This window comes from Pagrus pagrus, assembly GCF_965226575.1.
Source record: "Pagrus pagrus genome assembly, chromosome: 1".
NCBI classification, from domain to species: Eukaryota; Metazoa; Chordata; class Actinopteri; order Spariformes; family Sparidae; genus Pagrus; species Pagrus pagrus.
This window is the reverse complement of record NC_140185.1, coordinates 5,137,608-5,155,522: the sequence shown is the minus strand read 5'-3', so window position 1 is coordinate 5,155,522 and position 17,915 is coordinate 5,137,608. Positions and strand designations below refer to the sequence as shown.

Genomic DNA, 17,915 nt, shown 5'->3' with positions numbered 1-17,915 from the left:
ATAAACACAATGTAGATAGGTATTGTTAATTTCAATTTTATTTCAGCAAATGACATGATAATTGCTATTTAATCTGCGTTTTTCCTTATCTGATTTACAAGTGGGTTTACATACAGATACAGAAAGGGGAAAGAAATCATTCAATACTCTCTCCAAAAAATCAACAATAATAGTTAAGAAAGAGAGATTAGCAGACAGTGTCAGATGCTGCAGCAAACAACTCCAAAACCAAACTTGTACATCATTAGGTACTCAGTATGGCAACTCGTCAACTAGCATACAATCCTGAGGAATCACTGCACACCCTCCACAACAGTTTAATCTGAAAGGACAGTGTCACCAAGTAATAGGGTTTCATTGATGGACAGAAATCGGACAAATTTAGTAACTGTAGTTGCTGGGATCCGTATAGAATAAACTGAAAACCAGGCCTTTTGGTACAAGCACACAAAGCATGCCATCACATGCTGCAGTTCTGAACGGGTCAATACACTGGTGAGAAGTCCAGAAATAAACCAACACATGAAATATGGAGGCTGAGACAAATCTGACGTTATTAAAAAGAAGCTCTACTCATGTATGAGCTTAAGTATGACAATTTTTGCAACCTACAAAACTAGTGGATCAGTGAGGCTATTTGTCATTTCTTTGCAACCCAGCTGGGATGGCTAGAGGATTGAGGATCATGCAAATTGCTTCACAATTACTAACTGCTTTGACTCAAGTTCACACAGTCAAAGTCTGAAAAGATGAAAAGATGCTCTGCTCTTAAACATTAATCAGTTTTTAATGGGAACAACATCATCCCTGTGGGGCCAAACTTTGCATGTGCTTCCATTTGTCTGGTCTTCAGTTTGGGTGGTCCCATCATAAAGAACAGCAGAGTTATTGATTATTCAGGACTGGAAACTAGCTTGTATGTAACAAAGCTGTAATACCACTACTAAATTCTGTAGCCTTTATACACTCAACTAATACATTCACTTCTCAATATGGAAAGACGTGAACAAGTGAGGGGTTGATGGCTCAGTGGATACACCTACAACAGCAGTCTACTATTGACGATAATATGATACAGGTTAAAGACAAATTGGTCAAGTAGGAATTCTGAAAAGGAATGGTGCCTAAGACTTGTGCAGGGTTTCTGGCACACACTTGGATGTAACACCTCCGACCTGCTGCAGAAAACAGTTCTGCTAGTGAGGGACAGTGAGGAGATGATGATGCAGGAAAATGAACAATAGTAAAATGAAAGAGTGAGTTCTTTTAGCTCTTCTTGACATTATTTTTTATTCCTGGCCTACAGGATGGCATTTGTGTGTGCAGTTGTATATTCATAATATAGTGAAAATCTATTGATGGGCTTCACATCCTCCCAACCTGCGACTGTTTTAAAGGACCAGGCCCTCATAGGCGGGGCCCTCAGACTCCGGGGATTCTCTCTGCAGGCGGAGATGCTCCAGTGTGTTGTGGAAGTGTTTGTTGATCTGCTCTGTTTCCTCGCTAGCCTCCAGGTTGGGGAGATCTTCCCTGATCTTTTGGATCAGCTGGTTTAATACTTGGACAGTCACCTGGATGGGTAGAGGAAGAGTCACAATGTAGAATTCCTGTTTGTAGTGCATTTTGAAGGTGAAAAATTATATTGGCTTCATATGAGTGCAGCCACATAAGAACGCTTACTCTTACTCTGTTCCTACAAAGAGTGAAGCAAATTTCAAGATAAAGATAAGATAAAAGATAAATTTGACATTTATGGTGTCTTACCGCATCGTTTTCCCTCTCATAGAAGCAGACATATCTGTTGAGGATTTCAATGAAAAGCTGGACTTGCAGCGATGGGTCCATGCACTGGTTGGCAATCTTCAGAGCTTTCTTTAGACATTCCATCACCCGCTTACCATCACGGATCTGAAGATGCAACATCAGTAGTTAGCAATGACAGCTGTGCTAACACATTTATGTACAACAAAAATGTGGCAGATCAATGATCTAGCAAACCTACCGGACAAATATTATCTATATTATAATAAGATAACTATTGGGTCTAAAATTAAGTCTAAAGTAATTTATACCAATTATCTGCATTTTCAATTAGAACTATTTTGGGCTCCCCAAGAACTTCTGGATTTAAGGCTTGAACTGTTTGGCTCAAGCCCCCCCCCCCGGGGACCTTTGGTGCATGTCAACCACCAACTCCTCCTCTCATTTTCTGTCTCCTCTGGTATGTCTTTGATATAAAAAGGCAGAAAATGCACCAAAAATACTAATAAACTTCTTTCAGTTGATTAAATGTGCTGTATTCATACAGGCTTAACAGAAGGCTTAAAAGAAGTGCCACAATAGGCTTCAGTGTGCTTAACTCAGATTTTCTACAGTGCATTCATCATCACCATGTGCATAATTCTAGTATAACTGTGTTACTCCTTGATTGAATACAATTACAGGTTGCAGCTGTACCCATCATGGCTTCCAAGATACAGCTGGTGAGGAGACCATTACATCAACTACCTTTACTCACAGTGGTTGTATGTACAAACACTAGATTTTGTTCCCTTTTCTGAAACCCAAAATGAAACAATTCAACGCACCTCTTCACCATTTTTGTCAGTGCTGCGACCTGACCAAAAAAGATGGGCACAGATACTGACGGCTCTGCACTGGTCAGGCTTTTTCAGCAGCTTGGAGGCAGCCAGAGCACACTGAGTCCTCAGCGGCTCGTGGTTTTCCTCGCTGAAACATCTCATTCGCTCGAAGGTACCGATGATCAGTGTGATGGCTGCCAACTGAGCTTTTGAGTCGCTGATCTCATCCTCGTACAGAGAGAAGGCCTGGTAAAAGGAATGTATTCATGGGCGAGATAGGGTTGGTGGGAAAGGAGGGAAAGAGACACACAACAGTCAAATATTTAAAAATGAAATCACCATGGTTGCCTCTGGGATTTTTGTCAGAATTTCAAAACTTCTTCTAGTCTGGATTCGTCGACCAATATTCAGTGTTACTGCCCTCAACTTGTGCTGTGTAGCTTGTTTTATGAACTAACATCACAAATTCTGTTTTGCACAGAATGTCTAAAATAAAGGCGGAGTTTAAGTGTTAGCAGATCCACTTGAAGACTAATACTCAATGCTGAATAATAGCCAAATCTCCAGTAACTGTTAGACTTACTACCACCTACAACAGTCGACACCATTGAGTCTTTACATTGTGTTGATAATGTTAGTTTTGATTTTATTTTTTGAATGTTTTAAACTAAAAGTCTAGCCATATGTTACAAATTTCTCCTTTAACTCTTGACATGAATCTTTAAAGACAGCAGAAAAAAAAAACAATTGCTTATAAGGGATTCAAAGAGCTGACGATTTTATCAAACATCCTACCTGTGACATGAACTCATAAGCTACAGTCTCGTGGTTCTCGAAGCCAATCTCGCCTGCAGCAAGTGCCCCCTGCAGGAAGAGTCGCAGAGGCAGCTCCGCAAGCTCAGCCTTGATAAGTGCACTGATGGTCTGGTGAGCGAAGGAAAAGATCTTCTGGCACTTCTTTTCCCACTTGTCATCCTGATGGTAAACAGATTTTGGATAATTTAATAATAGGATAAACAAAGCAGAAATACAGCATTTGAAATGTGGTGAATAGGGATGCTTGCACACCAGTGAAGAGTTCTCCTTGTATCTGAAGGCCAGCTGGTAGGCAGCGAACACCAGAGGAGGGAGTGTGTAGCGAATCCTTTGGTTTCCACCCGCACCAAAGTGTTTCCGGGCTGTGTTCAGAATCTGACCACAGATCAGAAAGTCAACATCAATGAACAACATAGATGGCGACATAGACACTGTAGCCAACCAACCACAAAGTCACATTAAAATCATGACAATCATTTTCCAAAGCGTACTGTACTTTTTGTCATACTTTTAGTGAGGGTGGTAAGTATACTTAAAAAGTAAACACTACAGCATGTTTCCAAGATACTCAGCAGTAATATAAAGTATGGTAATAGCAATAAAGTACATACTATATCTAGTATGTGAAATAAATGTGCAAAATCTCTGGTATGCTCCTTTAATGTCTAGAAAAGGACCCACAAGGTACTGTTGATCAGGATCTTCAGAGTGGAGCAGATGGATGAAGCGACCAACAAGGCTCTGCTCCTCAGCAAAATCTTCAGGGTCAGGCTCGTCAGCAGGTTGGTCTGGCTGGTCCTGTATCAGCGTGGATACCAAGTTCAAGATGGCGTCCACCTAGAGAAACCAGGGATGGAGGGACGAGTTTAGACTTGACACACTTTTCTCCAAAATTTGATTGAGTGAAGAAAGACTGAGTAGTCTTCACCTTTTCAGTGACACACATCTAGCAAAACCATCTCCACTGCAAGTTACTGTGAGGAACATGCTATAAAGAGGAAAAAAAGCCTTCTTGTGTTTCTAGTGTGAAATCTGATGCTACCTTAAACATATAAACCTACGCCATCTTTATCTGTGGTGGGACTCCCATTACTGTAACTCCCTGAGTCATAAATCATAAATACAGCTTAAGCTTAATCGTCAATTTTTGTCCACTGCTTATGTTCAGTGCCAGTGATGGATGAATGAGGGTGCTGAATGGGTGAGTAGCACTTCTATCTTTAATGTAAGGCTGCAACTTACAATTATTTTCATTATTGACTGATCACTTTCACAATTAAACAATCAATCGTTTAGTGTATAGAATTGTGACAAATGCCAATCACAATTTCACAGAGCCCAACCAATAGGCACAAATACTGTAGAAGTACATTTAAAATCTTGCGTAATCATCCAATATCAACATTCGGACTGGTGATACCAGTTGGTGCTGCATTCACTGTTATGTGAAGAATTTAAACAAAAAAGACAAAACAAAACCTCGTGCTAAAGTGGTAACTAGGAATCCAACCTGTTCCTGTGCCACGATGGTAGTGTTGAAGTCTAGCGTGTTGCTCAGCACGTAGCAACTCATGCTCTTGCGTGACTCGTAGTCAAAGTACTCGAAGAGCGGTGGGAAGTGCTTGAGCTGCAGCACCGTTAGGATGTTGTTGTAGGTATCCACAGGGATCTTCAACAGTCGGGTAAGTTCCTTTGACACTGCGCTGCTTGTCGCTATGCTACAAGAGGGAAAAGGAAAGGGTCAAAGTGTGACACACAAGACGGAGCAAGTGAGGCAAAGATTATATTCAGAAGGCAATTACTTTCTCTGTTCTACCCCGTCTATGATCATATCTGAGATGGAAAGGTTTGTATGGAGAAACAACTTCCACTCTTCAACTTCCACAACTTCCACATATCGATACCACCCCGGCACCCCTCCCCTCCCCGACGCCGAGCCGCCGACGCTGCGTCCTTCTCCCTCTCTGCCTTCACACACACAGCAGCGGCACCCTCCCCCTCACCGTGACGTGCACAATAACAACAGAGCATGGCCAGTGCTGCTGCAGGAGGGCCAAATCAACCAGTTTTGGTTGAAAATGAAACAGGGAAAAGTGTTTGGAGGTATTTTGCCTTCGAGTCTAACGAGCACGGAAAGCCAAAGGACGTAGATAAGCCTGTGTGCAAACACTGCTACAAGGCGGTGGCGACCAAGTCAAGTAATACTTCCAACTTCGCGAAACATCTTAAGGACTGACACCCTGGCCTTTACAGTGAATTTCGACAAGTTAGTGTCTTTCGTTTCAAATTATTACTGATGTTATCGTGGCCGGTGGCCCGCATTAATGTTGGCCGTGTTATTATTAGCCATTAGCCGCAGCTAGCGATTAAGGGCTGACGTCACGTTAATGATTATAAACAACGTAAAAAAAAAAAATGAATCGGGCATGCCCATATTACGTTAATAGACACAGTGTCAGTATACTAAGTTTACATAGATTTTGGTGACTGAAAAGTGTTTTTTTCTCTGTTAAAGTCCCATAATGAAGCAGAGAAAAGTCGACCTGCAACCAAACAGCAACACACACAGCCGACTCTACCATCTGTTTGACCAACAGCGAAAATATGATGCCAAGTCCCCAGAATATTTAACGTGTGGTTCTGTTAATTGTTACATGTTGTAACAGAGGTTATTTTTGCATTTTTCTCGTTAATAAAAGTATTTCTTTTAAATTTTGGGGTCTTTTTTTTTATCCTTGTGGTATCGAAAATGGTATCGAGTATCGAATATTTTCCTGAGTATCGGTATCGAGTTGAAAATTTTAATATCGTGACAACCCTACTCTCCAGTAAATCTCCAGTTACTGCGAGACTCAGTACCTTGAACACAAATAAATATTGCATTCTTTCCGAGGACCATTCAGCACCGGCTCATTGTGAAAATACAAAAGCGGTGAAGATGCGTGCCTCGTTGTGGCGATATTGTAGAATCTCTGTGTGAAAAGGGCTAGTGTGTCAGGACTTTCGGGTCTTACTGTTCCAAGTTGAGCTTGTTGAATATCTCCACGGTCCCCTCCAGGACTTTATCTACGTAGTCCACGCGATCAGGATAACACTTCATGGCCAAATTGATGAGAGAGACCTGAAGGGAGACCACATCCTCTGATGGCATGTCCTGGCGAGACTGAAGGAGGAATCACAGAATGAAAACAAAAGTCAAGAAATGAGCAAGGACATCTCACTACAGCCTTGTGCAATAAAAATATAATAAAAATGGCCTATCAGCTCATGTCATTAAATTCACTTGGCCTCATCTTGATAAGTGCATCCTGTCTGAATGGGACTTTTAAACAACATTCTTACTGTGTACACACTGATTAAACAGTCTCACAGACCGAGTTAACCTAATTTAATGTTGTGGTAAACTTTAACAATAACCAAATCAAATAGTTGATGTACTCAGTGTTTTATAACTCGTATACTTTAAAAGCTAAGATGTGTTGATTTAACATTTTAAAAAATAACATCTATTTTGAAAAAGCCCCAAAACAATGCAGTCAGCAGAAAATGTCGATGTCAGCAGTGGAAAACTACGAAGCAGCAGTGAAAAATGCTGAAGTCAGCAGCTGGGAAAGTCACTGGGTGTTCGTTATCAGTAGTCGAGGCCCGTGGAAGCAGAGAGCCAAACCAATCATCAATAGAAGAGCTTCTGATAGGTGGATGTTAAGAAGCATAGGTGGAGAGTACAGGAGTCTCACTGGGTATATAAACAGAGCCTCAGAGGGTCGGATTCAGTTGGGTTCCAGAACTTGCACAAGTTTGCTGGTGTTGCTGACTGGACAAAACTCTCTTGCAAAAGGTTCTGCTCATCTGGTGGTTTCCTTTTTCCTGAGTATTTTTGTGACTTCAATAAGTACTGAAGGTGTTTTTGACAAAGTGTTGGAACCTGGACCTGGACTTCTGACAACCAACATTAACCTGTAATGTGACCTACTTGAATGACTGTGGCCACTTGCTGAGAGAAGATGTCAAAGAGTTTGATCTCAGCTGGAATACCAGGGCCGTCTTCTCGATGGGCAAACAGAGCAAGTCTGGAAATGGAAAACAGAAATTCTTACTTACTATGTCAACATAAGTTACTTTTCCTTTTTACAGAAAGGATCCAGTTATTCTGTCCACTGTACATGGAGCCAATTATCTGGTTAAGTTTAAGGACTCAAGCGACTGACAACATGAACACTTAACTGCTCTGATCAGTTAATCGGTTAATTTAATTTGTATATGCAAATAATGACATTGCTAATGCAGTAAAATGTCAAACCAACACTTAACTGAGATCCTCAGTCCATATGTTTGCAAATTTACAGTGAATTCAACTGTACCTGTCAATGAGGGCAATGATGATGTTCTTGACATTGACATGCTGATGGAGCTCAGCACAGGAACGCAGGAAAGGGTTCAGGGTCTGAAGGTGGAACTCATCTGGGAAAACCTTACAAAACGAAGACAGTTTTTTATTTATTAAATTAATTTAAAAAAACGTAGACTGGATACCAGTCTACATGAATTAATGGTTAAATGTGGTTCAACACTAATCTAACAGATTGTACTGATGTGTCCCAGGTGTCTACCTGAATGATGCACTCCATTAGATACTCCTGAGCCAACGAGTCTCTGCAGTTCACAACCTGCTCCAGCACTCCAGCAAGAACAATCTGTGGAGAGAAATAAAGAGGAAAGACTGTTTTACCACACAGATGACATGATTATGACATGATTGTGCAATATGTGCAGGAGACATGTCAAATGTTGCACACTAGAGTCACACCCAGTAAAGTGCAAAACTTCACCAAGGCCCAACAGTTCCCTTTTGAACTCACTCAGGTACCAGCCACCGAAATATGCCAGATTTTTTTTAAATCAACATCCATGCATAATACCCTGAGACATCAACAAAAATGTCTCGCAATGTTATTGAGTGTGAGAAAAAATCCCTGAATCTGTCCCTTTCGAATCAAAATCATTTCAGTAGTTTTTGTGTAATCCTGCTGACAGACCAACCAACGAACCAACAGACAGACAAACAGAGAAGAGTGAAAAAAACGGTCATAAAAGCAGCTTTTTTTAACTGAATAAAAGAGGTACATCAACATGCAGGGACCAACTGACAACAGAGCTGCGCAGTAGGAAGGAAATAACGGAGAGGAAGTGATCATGTTTACAGAATTAACAGAAATTAACAAAATAAACTGATGTACATTTTTTGAAGGGACTTGAAGGGGCATTGCTTTCTCATTGATTATAACATGAATATCAATTAGCTATAAAATCAAATAAATCACTATAAACTGAAATTCTAATCTTACTTAAACTACTTGAAGAAATGAGTGCCAAAAGAAGTTATATCACTGCAGAGAAGTATTGCCATGACAAATGACAAATGACACACACACACACACACACACACACACACACACACACACACACACACACACACACACACACACACACACACACACACACACACACACACACACACACACACACACACACACACCTGTTTGTACTTGTCCACGTTGACGCCCTCCAGCTGGCTGAGGCGAACGAGGTTGGTTCCCACCAGGATCCTGAGCTCTTGTCGTTCTTTCTCTCTCTTCTCTCTGTCTCGGCTGTGACCCTGATGCTGCATTCGAACCCATAACTTGTTCATTTCAGCAAAGTTCAGAAGGACAAAGTCAATGGAGTCGTTGATATCACCGGTCATTTCCTCTGTTCCCCTGTGGAGTTAAGGCTACACTTTTAGTACAGGGTCAAAGCTTGATATTAACCTCATGTCTAAATGTGAAGTACAAAATGAAACAAGCAGCCATCAACAACTCACCAGCTTAGAACTCTATTGATGAACTTAATTATTGTAATTTTTTACTAATATTGTCATTATTATTACACTCCTGCTCCAGCAGTATGTAAAAGGAATTTCTCAGATGCACTATAACCAGTAGGATGTGACAAAGCCCGTCACACCAGTCTATTTTAATACATTTAAATAAAAATACTCTGCATGGAACAGTAATATTTGTCTGATATGGTTCTTCCACAAAAAATATTATTGCTAAATACCAAAAATGACCCTCAATAAAAACTCAAAAAGTCTTGAAAACATTTTTATTCTATTTACAAATTCCCAGAGCCGTGCCTGTCAAACATCAGCCCAAAACATAAAGACTCTTCAAGAAGCTGGAAACAGCAAATGTTTGACATTTAAGCTTGAAAAATGACTAAAATGACATGAGATAACAAAGACAGCAGTCCTGACTTCTTCAATGATGTGCTCCCTCTAAACTGACAGTTCATTCTGCCCTGTCTTAGATGTTCCTTACCCCACAGCAGCTCTCTGCAGATGTTCTTTACTGCTGCATCTAGTGATGCTACAAAATCCACCAGAACTCTGAAAACGCCTGAGCGTTCACTTTCACGCAGGGTGAGCTCAAAACACACCACAGAACTTAACACAGTCTATTATTTTAGACAAGATGTGCCTGTTATAGTCAACCTCCTCGTCGTCTTCAGATCCCTATCCTGTAGCCTTCATGAAAACCCATCGCATTTTCCATGTGGCTCTTAGCTTGTTCATGACTTTTCACTTTTTCTGCTTCAAAATCGGTCAAACCTGACTGGATCCATGCTTGTTCGGTTCCTGCTGTTTGAAAAAGGAGGCAGGGAAAGCAAAATAAAGCACCAGCCTCTCTGCATGCAGTTAGCCACGACTTCTTAGCAAACCAGCCTCATGAAAAAGACGGGGTGTACTGTCTACTGTCTGAGCTCTTTCACTGTTCTCCTCTCAAACAGTGTTGTATTCAGCAACTTAACTGAACTTTCTTTCTCCATTTCAATCTATTCTCCTCACTATCATTGAAGGGTCCTCCGACTCTCTATGAACATCTATGTCATCTGCTCCTATGTCAACTCCTTTACGCACCGTTTTCACCTCTCAGTAACTTTACACAACGTAGAGCATTTCTATCTACGTTTTCATTGCAGATTATACATGTTACTCACTAACTGTATAATATTTAGGTTGCTCATCTAAAAATATAAAAGTCTTATTCAATGAAGGTCTTTATGATTCTTCTTCATGTGGGACAGCCCCCTATCGCCCCCTATTGACAAGCCACCACTGGTAACTAAAGGATTCTTTCAAAGGCTACCATAACTGATTAAGAGATTGTTTAGATTCTAGAAAGTAAAGTTTTTAAATGCGTTCAAAAATAGCATGGATGAGAGGCGCAAAGAAAAAAGCTGAACTTACTCTGCCTGCTCTCCATCATCTGGCAGTATGTTTCGGGTGCACTGCAGCAGGTAGTTTCTGAGGAAGAGGCCTCTGAGTGGGTGCTGGACACCACGACACATCTCCACCAGGTCCTTCAGAATGTCCTTACGAGACTGGGGGAAGGAGCGAACGTACACCACACCCACTGTGATGAGCAGATAGCTGTGGAGACAGGGGCAGAAGCTTGGTCTCAAAAGAAGTTTGTAAATACTTAAATACATCAGCTGATAATCAAACAGCAGCAAGACCCTCTCATACTCTCCAAAGGAAAGAGAAGAAAAATTACATCAAATACATTTTTTTTTCTTTTAAAGGAACGGGCATGTCTGGAGCGTTAGCTTTTCAGCATTAGCTTACTGTCCCTCCTGCTCTCTGTGACCTACACTGGGATCTAATTAGAAGGAAAAAAGATTTTAGGATATGAGACAAAGATAAAAAAGAAGATAAACAATCCTATCCTAACCCTGTCACCATGGCTGAAGGCTCAGCTTGCCTTTTACTAAGACTGTAAAGGATGAAAAGGATGTTAATCGCGTCTCATCTGTGATGCAATAACACCGTTTGTTTCTTAACAAAATCTCAGGTTCAGTATTTTCGACTCCTGGTGGCAGAAAAGAGAACAGCATGTTGGATTTTTGATGCTGAAGCAGAGTTGGAGGATGCTGAGGAGGAGCTGCACCCAAACCACTGTGGAAAAGTGCAACCTCTGTGTGTGGATTGTGCAACAAGGGGGAATAAGACCCTGGAGCTCATAGACGCCAACATGAGAGGGACATGAACCTCCTCTGCCCGTCCCCCACTCAGTGGGCTGAACCACAACATATTGCACCCGGTACAACATACAAGCCATTTGTGCCTACACAAACAACAAACTATGGATACACAAAGACATCCTCAACAGGAAAAGGGAGGAAGAGGTGTCTGTGCCAAGACAGAGGAGCTACAGGCTGTCCAGAGGGGGCTTAACAGGAAATTGAGGGATGCCAAGGACTTTCCGGGGGGTTAGGGTTATGGTTACTGCCCCTACAGGCAGCTTTTGTTGTACTAATAGATAATGAGCAATGTTTTCATTTGGTTGAGTAAAATACAACCTCAAGTCTGTTTCATTCTCTCGGTTGTGACCTCTGCTCTGCTGTCGCTCTGTGTGTGTGTGGTGGAGGAGCTCAGCCCCGCCCTTGTTCAAACAAGACACAGAAAGCAGAGGAGAGAAAGGCAAGACCCAATGCAAAACCACATTTTGAGTGATGTCTCAAAGTATGCAGACAGCCATTTCTACTGTTTTTGAGAGGATCTTTTAGCATGGTGAGAAAGAAGACAGATTAAGTAGCCAAGCTAAGCTGTTGTATAGAGTGCATTTGTTTTTCTGATTGAATTGTTAGGGGCCAGACGTGGTTGAATATTACTAGCCTACACAATTCAAGTAACGTTTCAATAAAGTAATTGTTTAACACATTCATAATTAGTTCTACAATGTCATGTCCATATTGCAATGAATTGTGGGTAATTAAATCGGGGAAGTCTGCAGCCCAAGCGAGCTCCATGGAAGTCTGCAAAACCATCCGCATGAAAGCCCTTGTGGACTGGACGAAATGTGCATTCTGATAGCACTCGTGGACTTGCCACGATCACGCCCGCAAAGTCCGCGAGTCTGCAAGAGCTGTGAAGTCCACATATTTGGATACAGACTTAGATTTGTGTCTGGCTTGACCCCAACTTGCTCTGATGTCGTGCACGTGGGCATCAATAATCTCACTAGAGCGAGGCCGTGCAGTTGCTCTCCAATGACCCCAAACCCCTGGCCTGATCTAACACCTGATTGGTTTAGATATTGACTCAACAATATGATGTCATTAGAAACATTTTTCTGCTGAGTTAGCAGAAAAATACACACTTATTTCTGCTGAGTTAGAGAGATTTTGCTATTATTTGTGTGATTTTGAAACTTTATTCTGTTAACATAATACATGGTGTGTGGGCAATGATGATGAATACTATATAGCTTACATTCATATGAACATATTAACTGTGCACAATATATGGTGGTTCTTGTCTTTTTTATCATTGGACTAATTTGATTTGTCCTATTGAAGTATTAAGCAACATAAACATTTCTGGTAATGGGAATGTAAGGATTGTGAAAATAACATTTGTACAGATGTGAATCCTTGACTGTTTAAATATCTGACAGATCAATAACATGATGAAAGCTAGTCATGCACTTCCTTCCCCTTTGTTGGACTACGCCTATGGACTATATTTGTTGAGGAACATGTGTGCTTAGATGATTTATGTACAATAAATGTAAAATGGAGGTTGAGCCTAGAACCGATATAACAGATCCCCCAAGTACCATGTTAATGGCTGCCTTGTCATAATTAACAACAACTGAAGACTGCACAGTGTTTATGTAACTTCCTGTACAGACTAACGGCTGCTGGATAGATAGACTAAAGCCACAATCACCAGTCACCACCGTTGTCAGTGCTTAACCCTTATGATCATTGTTTAATGCCAGATCCAGTATGCTTGAGTATGGAGCAAAAATGTATAAACACTGCAAAAGACTGCAATGTATGTTAGTATTTTCATGCTTTTACATTTTTTATGATTTATACAACATATTAAAATTAAATGTGTGCAGAATGGTGAAAGAAAATAATTTCTTTAATGTTAAATAAGGGTCTTAATCCTTCTGAAGCTACTCCCTGTTTAATTAAAGTATAGTTTCAGGTGATACCTACAGTCTGGGGATGATGTTGCCTGCATACTGGACCAGTTCATAGAGATCTGCCACCTTGCGTCCCTTGGCAAACTCATCAGTCAGATAAACCTCTAGGTAGTGGAGTTCGTCAGAGATGGCCATATCTGAAAAGACTGTTAGGGAACAGTGCAAAGCCATCTTGAATCATCCATAAACAAAAACACGATTTTTAAATTACTGACATAAGCTGCTTTTTTTTAAGCCTGTGCAAGGTTGTCCATCATATTTGATGTACTCAGAAGAGAAGTTGTCAAGTGCTGAAGACCTTTCTGGAGTTAGAATAGATGCAGTCTTTAATCTCGTTAGTTTATCAGGAGTTTTTGATTTAGAGAAAGGAGAGGACACTCAAGACGTTGCTTGATGGTGATTGTTTTCCTGGTGTAATGGTGCTAGAATCCAGGATGGGTCAACAGGGGTTAGGTCTTAAATCTGATAATGTTCACTCCATGATCAACAAGCACATAAATCTCACCTAAAGTAAAAAGAGTGAAAACAGGAAACTTGCACATGGTTTCTGCCAGATTCTTTTCTGACTGTCCAAGACAAGTTATTTAAAACATATAAGTAACAAAAAAAATTCTGAAAAGTGACGTAAGCTAAAATGCATCATTGCATAGTTTTGTATCTGTCTTAGTGCAATGTCAAACATGTATAACCGCCAACCATAAAGGATACAGAGCTCATAGTAGCTCTTTGGAGAAAGCATGGAGGTCCTCAGCTCACCCAGCATATTAGACGCATGCTTCAGAGCATCCATCAGCTTGCTCTTGTCCTGCGGACCACACAACACAGTCAAACTATGAACATGCAAAATAATCACAAACAAAATATTTCAATATCCAAGACATCAGTTATATCACACATATAAGAAGTTATACACTGAAAATGTTGGTATGTATATAATTAATAACAGCCACACAACACAACAGAAAGTATCTTCTGCCATCTTTCCAGCTCATTGTATGGCTCAGTTCTGCTTGATGTGCTTTTGGTATCATACTTTTCTCAAGTTTGTTTTCCAATGCAGCTGATATCTTCTCAATGAAGGTAGGATTCCTAACTGTACATCATAGCAACACTGTGACACTGACCTGACATCTTCAATGTGACACAAACACATAGGAACAATGGAATATATCCATTCATTGGTAACAAAACAGAGGAACCTCTGCACTTCATCAATTAGCCACATTTTGCAGGCTGCCATTTTAAAAAAATCAGGCTGAGAGAATATAAAAAGTTGAGGTGCAGACTGTGGTCAATGTGCAGGATGTCTATTCAGTGGTCTGCCCTATCAACTTAGTTTTGGGTCAGCTCGTTTGCAACCTTGACACCAAAAAAAAGTACCATGTACCAGGCACAATTTTTTCGCATGGAAAACCAAAAAAGAATAGTGCCAAGAGATTCCAGCCGAACCAAGCAGTGGAAATACAGCAATGGCAAGGAGCTGTTGCACCGTCAGCCTTCAGAACAGCTTATGAATTCTCTCAGATCATGTTTTTTGGATGTGAACAATTTCGTTTAATGTCAGGTGGTAAATTGATTTGACTAAAGTTATGACAGCATAGTTTAGGGCCACTGAGATCCTTTTGAATCTAACAGCTGGTGGTGAGCACCAGCAGTTAGTAGTATACCAACAGCATGAACATATGCTGCTTCTTAAAGGTCTCTTGGTAATCAGACTGAAATACCATTTTGTTTCACTTCATTATGGAATTTAAATCGCTATTTGATCAAACAAATCTGAGATGTGAGCAGTGATTCAGTGGTCCAGAGCAGCTACTTCAAAGAAAACAACATGCCCTCGATATATGAAGTCAAAAAAGATATTCTCGTTGAGCTGTAACACATGATGTGGAGGCCATTTTCCTAAAGAAAACGTATGAACACGTGTATTGGAGATGGCAGTATTTTCCCTCAGTTATTAGGTTCTTCAGGTTGGTCAGCTCATCACAAGGGGTGCAGTATTCAGAACAGGGCTGAGAACTAATGGTTCGCACAGTTATCACCACAATAATTATATTTACAACAAACTGCAATCATCCTACCAGGCATCGCTTCATCTGGAACGACTGGACCTTAACAGCCTGCACAGCTTCATCGAGAAGCTTCTCCTGTTCGTCCTGGGGAGACTGCTGTGTGGTCGGCTGAAATACCAGGAGAAGGGAAACAATTCTTAACATCATTCTGCAGAATGAACCAAGGAAGACATAAACATCACTTTTGAATAGGAAAAGGTTGTATTTATCTAGTTTAAGTTACTTAGCAGTTGACTCTTCTTCAGTGGACTGGACTGAATGACAGTGAGCGTAAAGCGGTGGGAAAACCTTACAACAGCACATTATTTGGTTCTTTTTATAAAGCAAGATTCACAAAACTCTTGATACAACTCACTGGGTTTAATATGATGGAGTGATTTGATTTAATAGATGTATTCAGTGTATGGACAGCTGTTTTAAACAGGCACATTTTAATCTCTCTGTCATCTGATTCAAACCACAAGTGCTCTGTGACAGTGTCCTGTGTAACACATGATCAGGGCCTCTATTTCCGGGACCCTGGCTGGTCCAGAGTCAGTCCCCCAACTTCACTTCTCAGTTACAGTTTCCATCAGAGCACGATCAAATGTAGTGTACTCAGCCAGCCAACGTTAGATGTGTGCGGGTGGCGCACGCAAGTTCGCACCAAACATGTCCGTGCATATGCATATGCGGGAATATGTATATAATAGTACATGTGTCAGTTTGGGTGTAACACTGGTGCTGAACAGACGACAGCAGTCCTATTTGTTTACGCTGGAACGATTTCAGTCCACAACATTTAGCCTCAGTGAAATATGACACAGCAAAGCGGAAGAGCAAGCTAACAACAGCTAGCATTACTTGTCACATCGTCACCTGTTTAGTCCTACAAGTCTCCGGGGTAATACCTCCTATCTCATCTGACACAACACATAACACCGAGTATCAGGGCTTGTTAGGTCTGTTATTGGTAACGAGAATACTACAAATGAAGTAGAACACCTAGCTACTCGCTTGCAGTCAGTAGGTAGCTTGTTAGCCGAGCTATCCGCTGTCTAACGTTGCCTCAGAAGCGTTAGGCCATGTTAGCACTCACACACAAGGCTGATTTTAGGTCAGTTTAAGGTAGACACTCGAGCCTGGCTGCTCCATTGACCGACATTTAACACAGACAGGTGATCGGAGGAAACATGCAAACACACGGAACAATATTCAGTTGAGAAAAGTGCTTACCATGGTTATTATATGTGTATCAGATCAGTCGCAGGAGCTGGCCTGTCATGTGACTCACATTAATGCTGCCTTCACGGTCTGCACTCAGCCTGTACATCAGAGAACAGGCGTGGTCAGCTCCTCCAATACAGGATGTGACTGTAAACTTATGTTTCCTTTATTAAAGACATATGAGACAACAGAAAACACTGGAACAGGTTCATATTGAATAACCGGTGAAAGAGGCTAATAAACATAGTAGTAGTAAATTTACTACTATATATAAATATATATATGTATACACAGACACACACACACCACACACATACTGTACATGTACATACACACACACACACACACACACACACACACACACACATCTATATGCACACATATACACATATGATTGCGCAAGTGATTCACACCTTTATGTTGAATTCATTTTGACCTTAAGTGCACTGTCTCAGTCAAACAAGCATGCGTCAAATCATTTCAATTTTAATTTAAAGGGGTAGGCTAAATATACTGATTAAACTTAGAATGAATAGCAAAAACAATCCAATAGTTAACTAATAACCTCACTTCTAAGGTAAATGAAAAGAAAACTAAAACACTCTATAAAAAAATCTCAGTACCAGAAGGTATGTGTAGCAGAGCAGTGATCACAGTCCAATACCAGATACAGTGTATCAGTGTACAGTCAGTTTAGTTAGTGACTATTAAGTTCATCTCAGCACACAGTTTAGCTTGATTACAATAACTCAAATGACATTAAGGGGACACTAAATGTAACTTTAGAGTTCTTAAATATGTGTTGCTGTAGATCTTATTCTGGAGCTCTGTTTACAACATGCACAAACTGTAGTACATTCAAACACATCTATCACTATCTATGATCCAAAAAATTACTTCGAGCTTAATTACATAAATTACATTATGGTAACCTAATTTGTCAAAATGGAAAACAAATCAAACTCAAACGAATACATGGAAAAATAATCAAACTTTAACTATTAAATGTAATAGAATATAATAGAATAGCACATCTTTTGGGATAAGTTTAGGACCGAATTACATTTCCATCAGCTCCCAATCAGATTTTAGGTTTGTACTTTCAGAATCATTTATTTAAAGGCCTTTTTAAGTTGAACTGATTCCAAACTGCTCTTTAGTGGCAAAAAACTTTGTCATTTCTTGACTCCAAACCAAGATAG

General features: G+C 40.5%; 1 protein-coding gene across 1 annotated transcript; it reads right to left on the bottom strand.

Annotated features, from left to right (window-relative positions):
* Positions 1-20: 20 nt before the first annotated feature.
* Positions 21-16,828, bottom strand: vps35 (VPS35 retromer complex component). Its single transcript, XM_084366092.1, has 17 exons — positions 16,723-16,828; positions 15,517-15,615; positions 14,144-14,240; positions 13,449-13,572; positions 10,687-10,869; positions 8,935-9,154; positions 8,009-8,092; positions 7,760-7,869; positions 7,372-7,468; positions 6,413-6,561; positions 4,909-5,116; positions 4,080-4,235; positions 3,651-3,773; positions 3,378-3,557; positions 2,589-2,828; positions 1,765-1,908; positions 21-1,571 (listed from the first exon to the last, which is right to left on the bottom strand). The coding sequence occupies exons 1-17, from the start codon at positions 16,723-16,725 to the stop codon at positions 1,392-1,394; spliced, it is 2,397 nt and encodes a 798-aa protein (XP_084222218.1). The 5' UTR covers positions 16,726-16,828; the 3' UTR covers positions 21-1,391.
* Between the last annotated feature and the right edge of the window lie 1,087 nt (positions 16,829-17,915).